Source organism: Lissotriton helveticus, chromosome 4_1, assembly GCF_964261635.1.
Source record: "Lissotriton helveticus chromosome 4_1, aLisHel1.1, whole genome shotgun sequence".
Taxonomy (NCBI): Eukaryota; Metazoa; Chordata; class Amphibia; order Caudata; family Salamandridae; genus Lissotriton; species Lissotriton helveticus.
In genome coordinates this window covers 2008500315-2008513221 of record NC_136063.1, presented here as the reverse complement: position 1 = coordinate 2008513221, position 12907 = coordinate 2008500315, and the positions used below count along the sequence as shown (strand labels likewise).

Here is a 12907-nt window from a genome sequence, read left to right as displayed (position 1 = left end):
ATATAAGAAGTTACCAATCCTGCTGTGTGGGACTTACTGGTGGTAATAAAAGGGATAGTTGGCCCCCAAGTTTGACTTTGGGGGCTAACTACTCCTCCTGTTACTTCCAGTAAATAACACACAGTGGGATTGCTAAGAGGGGTTTCAGAGGCCACGCTCGCCTTTCTCCATCACTCTGGAAACGCGACTGGTATGTTTTAGTTAGAAATTAGCATTTAAAAAACATTGAAATTCGCTGAAAAAACAATAGGTTTCAGGCACATTATAGTTAGAAATTAGCATTTAAAAAACCTTAGAAAGTCACAGAAAAAAAACATAGGTTTCAGGGATGTTATAGTTAGTTGGACATTTCACTCGTACAAAACCAGAGAAATTCTGCTGTTATAGTTAGTTCAGCTAATTATAACTCGTGCCCCCGCAATGCACTGCTGATGATATCATATTATCTTATTACATCATTCATGAAATGGTCAGTGACATCATCGATGACATCACTGATGACATCTCAAATGACATCACTGATGACATCCCTGATGACATCATCAAGGAGAAAATCTGATTCACCTCCTCACACTCTAATGTAACCTTTGATACACCCACTGTAAAATACAGACTACCATTTTTGAAACCATCGACACACCAATACCAGTTACTACATACGCACTCACTGATTCCTAGGTTTATACACACATCCACTCATTCACCCATACAATCACTCATACAATCACTCATACATGCCGTCACTGATCAATACAACACTATCATATGTACTCAAACACCTACACAGATACTCACACACCACCACTCATCCATGGAGTTACTCACACACCTGGTCAGTCATGCAAATAATTAATCACACTCCCATTTACTCACCTATACAGTTATACACACACCACCTCACTTATTCATACAGTTACTAATGCATACTCACTCTCTTATATAATCACTGATAAAAGTACACACTTATCCATACAGGCACTCTCACAATCACTGACTCTCACGTATAGTCATTTATAAACTCAGACTCTCACATGCACTACTTTTTACATATGTAGTTACTTGGACATGTACCACTGAGACATCAATTCACTCACCAACACACCCATACACACACTCATCCACCCATACAGCAGTTTCCACATGCACTCTTGAACCCATACACCCAGTGTATCAACCACTCACACATCTATACACAGAGTAACACACCTCCCACCCACCCACACACACATTCAGTCTCCCATACAAATACTCAGGCATATATACACTCATGTAGCTACTGACCAACCCACACAGCAGCTTACACAACAACAGACAGATACAGACATTCACACAGTTTAGCCACTAACCCATGCATTCAGTAAGACACATTTAATGACTCACTTATACACGCAGTCACACACCTACTAAATCATACATCCATACACTTATACGCCCACTCATTCTTCAATACACCTTGGCATATATATATAAAACATATTTAAACTTTATAGAAACACACAGTAACTGGATGATGTCATCAGTGATGTCACTTGAGATATCATCAGTGATGTCACTGACCATGTCATGAATGATGTAATATGTGACGTCATCAGCAGTGCATTGCGGGGGCGTGAGTTATAGTTAGCTGAACTAACTATAACAGCGGAATTTCTCTGGTTTTGTATGAGTGAAAGGTCCAACTAACTATAACGTCCCTGAAACCTGTGGGTTTTTTCATGGAATTTCTAAGGGTTTTTAAATGCTAATTTCTAACTATAACGTGCCTGAAACCTATGTTTTTTTCAGTGAATATATATATATGTATACATACATGTATTAATATATTTGATTAATACTTCAATATCTGTATAACATGTATAGTTCATTAAAACAGTTATTGTATAGGTTTATATTCTTTTTTTAATGTTTATTAAAATCATACATTTTTTATAATTATTTTCATTAGTATAGTAAATACATTTGAATATCTAATTATTTTAGCAAATATTACAATAATTAAAAGTGAATAACGTAATGTTTACACATTTTTATTCTTATAATATTTTTTAAATTGATTATTTAAAAAAATGCATGGCAGTAATATTTCCATATAGCTCATCAGTGATGTCAACAAGGATGCCATTTCATATGTCATCAAATATGTCATAAATGATGTCATAGAACATGTCATAAGTGATGTAATATGTGAGGTCATAAGCAATGCATGGCGGGGCGCAAGTGGTGATTTCCTGGGTTTCTTTAGTTCAAAGCATTAATGTTGTCACTGACATATTCACATAACTATAACGTTTCTTTAACCTTTGTTTTTGTAGAAAATGTATATTAATATATATATATACATATATAAAAAACAGATATATATATATATATATATATATATATATATATATATATATATATATATATATATATTACCTACTGGCAGTCGCCAGTAGGTAGTTACAGTTAGGATTGTTTTCCATAGGAAATACGCAACATTCTATTGGGAATAACTTTAGCGCCGGTTGAGGAATCTGCCTGAAATTTTCCTCAAATTTGCCTCGGGGTGCTCCGGTCCTTCCCTGAAAGTTTGGGGAGGCCGAGATAAAAGGGGGGTCCCAAAACGTGTTTTCCCCATGTTAATTTCCATAGGGCGGTTGGACTCACTTTTAGCTCGAACGGCTGAATGGATTTCCACCAAACTTGGCAAAATTGTAGGGACTGGTAGCCCGATGTGCCTTTGCTATGTCTCAAGATATGTGCTCCAGTGGATTTTGAGTAATTTAGGTTCAAAAATATATATATATCTATAAGAGCGCCCTGGTACGCGCACCGGGTCGCGCAATAGCGCGTACCGCGAATACGCGAGCGGAAAGCTGATAGGCTCTCGGGTGTTTGTAAACATTCCAAACAGACTGGAGCGGCCGCCATCTTGTGTCTCGTATAGAGACACAAGAGGGGCCAAAAACAAAAGGGGAAAATAACCAAAAGGGGGCAGGGTAGACCCCCCTGACCCCCTAGGTTTGATGTGGGGGACATAAAAGGGCCCCGGCGCTGAAAACGAAAAAAAAAAAATTTGATTTTCGCGGGGGGAGCGACAGGTACGCGCCCCGGTACGTGTACTTGGGAGCGTACCGTGGAGAAAAAAGCATGACAGAGTTTCCCAAAAAAGTTGCTTTTTTTTATACATTAGAGGTAGTTCTATAAAGAACTGTTGTTTTTATTCTTTTTGTTGTTTTATATTTTTTTATTGTTTTTTTGAATTTTTTTTACTTTTTTGACTTTTCTGAACAGTTGTATATTTTTTTTGTATTTTTTAAGGGGAGGAACAAAACACAGGGAATTCTAAAGGGCTCAACAGGAGCAAAAAAAAAAACCGGAAAAAATGTCTGTTTCCTTGGGCACTTGTGGTTATCCCAAGCACGGTTAATAAGTGTGATGCTTTGCTCTCCATAGCATATTGTTTGTCCACAAAAAATACAAATCATTTTAAAATTGGAAAACTTTGTTTGTATGGTGGAGCACATCTCCCTAACTTCCGGTCCCGATGGCGTGGGAACATTAGTTTGGGAGGTGCTGGCAGAAGATTGGACAGGGTTTCTGGCCAGTTCCCTGACCTCTGCCCTAGCATAGTTATTTGGATGCTTGCGTTGCATATGCCTGATCATGGTGTGGTTGCCAAAGGAGTATTTTTTGTTGGGATTCCCCCTTGACAGCTCCTGATGACATATTAAGCAGGTTGCCTTAGGCGCATTTACTTTTTTCTTGTCCTTGGGGATTGCAAAAAACTGCCAGATGATGTGCTCTTTAGGTTTGTAGGTAATATTGTCCTCTGGGAGGAATCTCCTCTCCTCCTCCTCCTCATCCTCCTCCTCTTCTTGATCTCCACCACTGTGAAGTTGTGATAGTCCTTGTGGTGGTGGTGGTGGTGGTGGTGGTCCAGAAGCTCCAGCAGCTGCAGCTAATGTAGCCACTTTCTACTGAAATAACTGCAGGTCTACCTCTCTCAAAGCACAAAGGTAGAATGAGGAAAAAAGGTGGGGTCTTTCATCATTTGGAAAAGAAAACTGTTCTGAACCAATGAAAAGTGTTATTTTTAGGTCACATGACCTGGCCTTACATCATTAGGAAACCAAAAGTGAAATGAACCAATAAAATGTTTTATTTTCAGGTCACATGACCCGACGCGCTTACGCTACGCGCCCCGGGGCGCGCAACGGTGCGCGCCCCTTGGGCGCGCCCGGGGACGTGTACGCCACGGGCGTCATACGCGCCGCGCGGCTACGTGATACGTCACGATGTTGTTTTCGTTCGTGGCAATAGCGTTAACGGGATGCTCCCCGGTACGCGCATTGGGGCGCTTACTGGGGCGCTTACCGGGAAGCGCACCGTGAGCACTCCATGGCAAAACACAAAAAAATTAAAAATAAACATGATCACTATAGAAAAAAAAATAGTATTACATAAATATACAATATAGGATTCATTATAAAAAAGTAAAATATTTAATAGCTACAGAAATTAGCTATTAAAAAACCTATGAAATTCACTGAAAAAACCATAGGTTTCAGAACAGTTATAGTTAGGAATTAGCATTAAAAAAAACTATTAAATTCACTGAAAAAACCATAGGTTTCACACCAGTTATAGTTACCTGGAAATTTTACTGACATAAAACCATTGAAATTCCCACATTATAGTTAGTTGGACTCACTATAACTCGCGCGCCCGCAATGCACTGCTGATGATGTCACATATTACATCATTCATGACATGGTTAGTGACATCAATGATGACATCAATGATGACATCTCAAATGACATCACTGATGACATCACTGATGACATCTCAAATGACATCACTGATGACACTCAGGATTTTTTTAATTAAATCTAATTTTAATATCTCTCTCTCTGTGCTTTTGCATTTTGATCTTATGGGAAAAGACCCCACCCTAATATTTGCTGATTTTCTCATCCATACTCATATCTGGTCCAAGTAGACTTTCTCTGTCCATAACGCTTACTTTCTGAAAAAATTTGAACATTTCTGTCATCGACCACTACAATGGCTCTGTTCAATGAATTGTCTTGTGCTCTAATAACCTATATCTTTCCATTCCTAACTTGTTTCCCAACAGATCTGACCAGCAAATTCCCCAGATATTTTTAGTCTTATGCCATGTTGACAATTCCTGCACCTTGCATCCTGCAACGCTGTTTACCCTCTCTGCTTCCCATTTAGATTTGAGATTTTGGACATTTTGAAATTTAGTATGCAATTTACAAAGTTAAATCATCCTTCATAGTGCCTGAACTTCCAAGCAGTATGCCCCTATTAAACGATCCTTTATAATATAAGGGCTAAATCATTTGCATGTTATCAAAGCTAATATCAATACGATAGATGTTAAAGTAGGTTCTTTATGACATTTATTTTCTCGTCTTTGGTCTTTGCATCAAATGCAAGGGATTCACTGTTACACAATGGCTGCCATCATTACTCTCAACAGTACATATGCTGACAAACCTGCATATGTTTTTGAGATCCAGGATTACCAGCAGAAACTTTACCACCTTGGGAGTCATTCCGGCTTTAGGCCTGGTATCCTTTGCCCTGATGGCATCCTTTGGCCTGACGGAATGACAGCATATGTTTGGCTTGCCACACATACACTAACATTGTACGTCTGACTCACTACAAGGTGAAGCAATTCTCTTGTAGAGAGAGTCTGGGATTTCCCAGCCAATCAGAGTGTGTGTGTGTTGGGGGAGGGGGGAGAGAGGGGGGTTCAATCTGTCTAGCAGCAAAAATCAAAAACCTGGCCGTAAGTCTTCTGCATATCCCTCCTGTGCTCTTCTAACAACGTCCCCAGTAATTACTCTCCCTCTAGTACTGACGCTGAGGTAATGTTGTGTTATGACCATGCTTTTGAAGTCAAAAGAATAGCCTTTCCTGTTAATCATAGGTTAAAAGAGGTGGATGTTTCTTTTCCACCTTTCAGAAGCAACCAGGCAGATCCCACAAGCCTCCTTCCATGACAATAGTTTTAATCACTCTCACAAAATTTCTCACACAATGGTAACATCCATATCAAGCCAATGTTCCTTTAAAGTGATGGGTCTGGTCTCACGAGCCAATCAGAGGCTGGAGGAGGTGGGACTCCATTCCCTGCTTATTGACAAGAAATATGGTACACTCCAAAAGTATTCTAAATATTGCCCATTGTTATTCTCACACCAGCAGTGCTAGTTAGTATCCATGCAGCTTTTCAAATGTACAGATTCTAAAATCCTCTTCGATTTACTCAGACTTTTATTCGACTGCAAGCGTAATCGGTCAAAATGTAGTGGTCTCTTGTTCGCCCCTCGCCCACCGGCAACACATCCTACCATGTGTTCAATTGCACAATTTCTGCTCTAGATCTGCCATTCCTTCTTCGTTTACTTGATATTATAACTGTATGTGAAGATGTGCACCGCAGCAAACCCCATCTGATGCGCATTATGTACCTCAGATACTTAAATCAGAGATGAACTAAGCCTTGCTTTGTGGGTCTGCCAAAAGCTTGTGACTATATTACTCCCTGTTTACTTCCAGCCTTTTAGCCTGGAACACTGTGTACATGGGTATAAACAAATTAACTGGAAAAGTTGGCATCTTTTGCAATGACAGTATTACCAATTGCTGCTCTTATTTTAGGAAGGAGACCAGTGAGGATGCGTGTCCGTGGTGATGAACGACCGGGGACACAAACACACAAGCTGAGCCAGGAGACCCCTTCTGCATTTAATCTTTTTTTACTTTTTTGTAAGTGGGTGTTCATTAGTGACTTTTTTTTAGGAAGACTTGTTTCATCACGCTCTGTTTACCAGCTAATGAAGAAATGTAAGGAACAGAATGTATGATCTGTAGTCGAATCTTGCAAAACATCTCTATTATTAATGTATAAAATACTATATCGTGTGCTTGAAAAACACATGCCAGTGCAAAATGGAAAAATCATTTGACTTAAACCCACAATATTGCAAGTTACCTTTGTGTATATTGCATATGTTATTATTCACATTACAAAATCTAAAGGGGGTCATTTATAGACGCAGGGTCCAACAATTTAGCATTTTCCATGTTATTAATGAAAAGACAAGAACTCATTATGAGGAGGATGGCTAAGACGAGCCATTATGTTTAAATGATTTCCTTCCAACAAAGCAGGTTTTAATTATGAGCAAAATGAGATGTGTGGCGGGAGCGCATGAAGGGCATTAACCTGATGAGCTCGACGGTCTCCGAGTACATGGTGTACGGAGACTTGGCCTCCAAAGGATCTCGCTCCATAGCGTTGCCGCACTCGATGAATGAAAGGGCAGCGTCAGCGTAATTCACAGCTTTGCCAAACTTCTCCATCTGAAACACACAAAGCGAGCCTTCAAGTTACTGAGCTGCGGGGCTAATCCGTGAACAAACCGCGTGCACATTGCAGAACTGAGTGCAAATGTCAGGTGTATGTAGGTAGATAACTTTCTAACTTATCCCTACGAGAAAATACCAGTTTAACAATGTCGTGTCCTTTTTTCCTCTGCCACATAAAATACATTATTTAAAAATCAAATCTGAATTGACGTACATTTTTCAATACAAAAGCACGTCACATGATTTCTTCAAAGCGAAGGACACACACGTGCCTGGAAATACAGTAAACTTTTATTTGGTCATGTAGCAGATTGCTTACTAATATATTTACTACGGAAGCACGTGTTGCAGAGATCAGTTAGTTTTCACTGACGTGTTTATCTCCAAACCTCTCAAGTGTTTCCAACATCACAGTTTTGAACACAGTAATTTATGTCAAAAGTCTATCTTACTTTTATTACACAGTGGTTCATCGACCGGCAAAGCAGTTGAAAACACGTGTTTCACAATAAACAAATCAAACATTATACAGTGGTATGATTGTTAATATAGCATGCTTCCACGGTAGTTGTCGCCACCGTTTTTTGTCTCACGTTAAGTTGTTATTGCACTACGTATTTACATCACACAAATGTAGCTAGCTGAACAACGCTTAGATCTGATTGACTAATCCTAATAACACGGAATTTGATACCAACAAAACTAAATAACATGGCAGACATCTCCTTTCTATAAATAAATATGTGTACAGCTGTTCAATTCTAGCTTTTACCATCAAAATGGACACACAACAACTACCACCAGGATAGTGAAAACATTCTTTGTGAAAGTCTAAGAAATGCAGTATTAAAAGGTCAAAGTAACATAACTAAATGCAGCTTGGCAGGAACGGATTGCATTATCCTTTAACACGAAGTAATTACGCTTTTAGAGGCAATTTTGAAACAAGCATTTACAATGCAACGGTCTCACCTTTGCAAAAGTTAGAGCTATTGGCATTGTAAATGACAACATTTGTATTTATGTGTTGGTTTTGAAAACAGATAAGTAAATGGCATTGTCATTTACAATGCCAATAGCCTAATCTCTCGCAAATGCGAGACCCATTGAATTTGCACCCACACACACACACACACACACACACACAGCCACACACACACACACACAGAGCCACACACACACACACACAGAGCCCCACACACACAGAGCTACACACACAGCCACACACACACACACACACACAGAGCCACACACACACAGAGCCACACTCACCTGGCGCACGTTAGCGTCCACAGCACTATTTGAAGTATCCTACTCCCTCCACCTACTACAGCCATTGAACTCTCGGTCCCCGCAACAGTCCGGTGCCCTTTAAGAAAACAATACCAAAGGACAAGGTAGGGGGCGCCTGCCCATGCCGCCTTCCTTGCTATTCTCCTAGCCTCTCTGCCTTCGGCTGCTACTCTCCACCTGGAGGGAAAAGCATTCACGCCAGCAGACCCCCCTCGAGCTCGCTCGCTCTCTCCATTACACCGCCCCTTTAAGACAAGCAGATGAGGGTAAACAAAGCAAGATCCACGGGCTCCATATGTTTCCAACGGTCACGCACCCGCTCCTACATTTCCCTGTGCCCGACACACAGAGGGTGGAAGAGACGCAGCCCACGCCAGCCGAAAGCCCGAGGGGTCTGCTGCCTTTACAGCTTGGGTGAAAATGACAAAATCACAAAATACTGTAAAAAAATATGCTGCATTACGCATCGAAATTTGCATTTCCTTGCTGCATAATTTATTCAACAGTGCCACACAATTTGGTTCCCTCCTGCCGCACAGTTTCAGTGGCCCTGAACATTAGTACTATATACATAGCCACCCAGTCCCCCATCGCGCTTTCTATGGAAATTTTTGTCTGTGCTCTTATTTATTTAATACAAACTCCCATTTCTTGTTTTAAAAGCAGTTTAAGGCCATCTGTGATGCCTGCACTTCTCCAGAAGTATTTTCAAAATGAATACACATAAACACTTAGGTGGTCCATTTTGGTAATTGTAGTCTGCTTGTAATAACAACACCCAAACACACAGTTGAAATACTGGCCCTGTGTGATGCCCTTGGTGGGTACAAGAAAGACACACTTGTTTTGTTCTGTGGAACGTTTTATGGACAGGCGAAGCAAGCACCTGTTTCCATGTGACCATAAGTTTTAATGGTCAGTTCAAGATGAAATAGAGTGTTTGCAAACATTTGAACCAGAGCCGAGGCAAACAACACTGGGTGGCTGGCAATGAAGTGTCCGAGTCTGGAGAAAGACGTCCTCAGTCACCTGTGCAGAACCTGCCACAACATCGTAGTGCAAAGGGAGCTCAGGAGAAGGAGGTGCGCGCAGAGGTGTCTGAGGGTCTCACAGACCCTGGCCAGCACCATCGGGGAGGCCGGGCTTACAGGGATTCCACCAGGTCGGATATCCACTCATAGACCTCGAGGCGACAACCTGTCAATGCGTGCACCAGGGCGGATTCCCAAATGGCGGTCCTGGGAAGGGGGCGGTAGGGAGAGAAGACGGCGCACCTGGGCAGGGGACGGTAGGAAGAGAAGACGGCGCTCCTGGGGAGAGGGCGGTAGGGAGAGAAGACAGCGCTCCTGGGGAGGAGGCGGTAGGGAGAGAAGACGGCGCTCCAGGGGAGGGGGTGGTACGGTAGGGAGAGGCTCGGTAGCGCCGGGCTGGCTCAAATAGAATGTAAATGAGAGCAACAGATCACGATGAGTGGAGAAATCAATACCGGAGTTCTAGAGCCACGATTTCTTTCATCCGCCAAGTAGAAACATATAAAACAAGAGCCTGCCCTCAACTGTAATAAAGATAAATATGTAACGAGGTGGGCCAGCCATGACGTGCTGCTTTCTCTTTAAGAGCCCGACTTACTGCTGGAGTAAATGGTTCCTTATTTTCTTTATGGGGCCACCTGGCGCCATAAAGAAGATAAGAAACCTTTTACGCCACCAGTAAGTCAAGGCAGGCCCGGACTGGCCGTTGTGGGCACCGGGCAATCCCCCGGTCGGCCGCAAGGGTGGGGGCCGGTTTTGGGCCCTGGGGGCCGTTTTTGTTGCAGAGCCCTTTTTGCAGCATAGCTGCAAAATCGGCCCTGTAACAAAATCGGCTGAAAAGCGGCCCTGGCAAAGCGCTCGCCCCCCTCCCGCCCGGGGGTCGGGGGGGCCGGTCGAGCACTTTGCCAGGGCCGGTTTTGGTTCCCAGTCCGGCCCTGAGTCAAGGAACCCAATCTGAAAAGACGGGGCTAAAAGAGAAAGGAGAACGTCACTAGGACCTCTTCTCCAATGTCTGGCCACCGTTTAGGAGGCCAGCCAATGGAGAAGAGGGGCGGGGCTTAACCTCACTAGTGAAACTCTCCCTACCTGATTAAGTCTAGCCAGCTCGACTGCGCATGTGCGCAGTCTTTCGCAGGCCGAGACCTAAAAAAGACGTGCCTTGGATATGAACTTTCCAGAGGTCGGGTATATCGCCTACAAAACGTATGCAAATTATTAAATGGTATATTATTCCATCGACCACTTTAATATAGAAATAAACACAGTTAAATTAGTTTGTGGCATGAAAGATGCCTTCCAAAAGAATCTAGTTACAGCCAAGTAGCGAAACTGATGCTTTACTAAGTATATTCTTATTTCCCCCTCTCCTATACTGTAGCTGTGCCTCTCTGTTTTTCCATTAACACATTGTTAATACCCAGTAGGCATTTCTCTAAAAGACATATATGGCACTAGTCAAGTGTTAATAGGAGACCTGAAAGAGAATCACACCCCTGGCACAGCAGAAAGAAAAAACAAGTAAAATATAAATGAAGAAATGTTGAACGAAGAGCACTTTTATTTTTCTGTATTCATTAAGTTAAGCCAGACACACTTTCAAAAAAATTTATTTTTCTCTGTCGTATTTTTGTGCTTGAGAAAATCATAAACAATGTCAAAGAATAAGACGTATAGAAGTACACATGTCAACATAATATCGATAATTGCAAAAATATACAAATAATAATAAGACTATGATAAATAATTTCTGAAGACATAAACAATTAATGATGTTACTAATGAACATAGTCTTATCTTAGATTTAAAATTGAAATATATGTTATTCCCTCTCCTTAGTATTTAGAAAATTATGTTTCTATAGCGATTAATGGGAAAATACTAAAACACACAAAATATTAAATGATCTGTACTCATGGTGAAGTTGTGCATTTTCAGAAGTCTTCTAAATTATAATACGTTCATTAAGTTAGATCAACAGAGTTCGGAGTAGGACCTGTTAAAACAGCTTTGTAAGAGGACACACCTACTATTAGCATGGTATCTAAGCCATGTTTGGCTGGAATTTATACACAGATTCCAAATCCTTGGAAAAGAGACAATCATTTTCTACACAAATGAGGAGAGAGATCTATTACTAGAACAGATCCTCTTGCTCCAATTATTCACTTGTTGAAAGTGGTAGATCACTTTATAATATGCAATATATCACATACCAATAATATTGCATCCACTACATCAACCTACCACAAAATTGGTAGAGTGATAGGATACACAACAACAACCACCAGGCTATTCCTAATTTCACTTATGCTCACCTACCAAGGAAAGTGCTACACAAACAAATGATGGACGTAATGCTGAATAAATCATACATTCATCCCCATTCAAGAGATCTGGGTTAAATCCATCGTTCTTTTGCTCACCATGCCACCCCAGTTTAGACTGGGCCATATGCAAATCAGTCTTGGCCCTGTGCCTCATGGGAACAGTCCAGACTGAACTGCCAAGCCAGGTCCTCCCTGAACCAGAAAAAAGCATCCTGGGACCGGTTTCGGGGTATTACCCTTCATCAGTCAGGCTAGCTTGTATCCAGTGGCACAGTGAGCAAGGGATCCATGTCTAAGCATATCCATCCCACTCAGGGTGAAAAGTGGTACTCAAACAAATGATGGACAGAAAGAAAGAGCGGAATTTAGAACAGTGGGTGCAATATTATTGTAGGTTGATATTAAGACTAGATAAAGTATTAATGAACCTTGTTGAAATGTTTGAATGGTTCAGGACATCAATCATAAATATCATCTGGTTATAGAAGACTGAATGTAGATTCTTCCCACTATCGATGAAGACTTTCTCCTGTTTAGTTCTGCCTCTTTATAGGCAAATTCAGTAATGTGCTTACTCCTATGAGAATACATTTTCTTGGATCTGTGTTTGATTACCACTTGGAAAACTTTCATGTATGGTAAATTGGAAACTACTTAAAATCACAAGTTATATTAAAGGTCAAGCAGCATATCGGAGCACAACATTTTAAAATGTCTGCCCACATATTAATGCCCACTTATAGTGATGAGGAAAATACTATGTGGTCATTGTACCAATAACTGTGATTTAGCTGTTGAAAGTAATGTTTCACTCATTTGCCAATCCGATGTCACGAGGCAGGCATTAATTTCTTATCACTACCA

The 12907-nt window shown here is 41.1% G+C and overlaps 1 protein-coding gene across 1 annotated transcript in view; it reads right to left on the bottom strand.

The window, feature by feature from the left end:
- The window catches only part of AFF2 (ALF transcription elongation factor 2), a 971857-nt gene that overhangs the window by 68000 nt on the left and 890950 nt on the right, over positions 1-12907 (bottom strand). The window contains exon 16 of the mRNA XM_078688633.1: positions 7250-7386. Within this exon, the coding sequence (XP_078544759.1) occupies positions 7250-7386 (137 nt within the window). The remainder of the gene's footprint in view (positions 1-7249; positions 7387-12907) is intronic.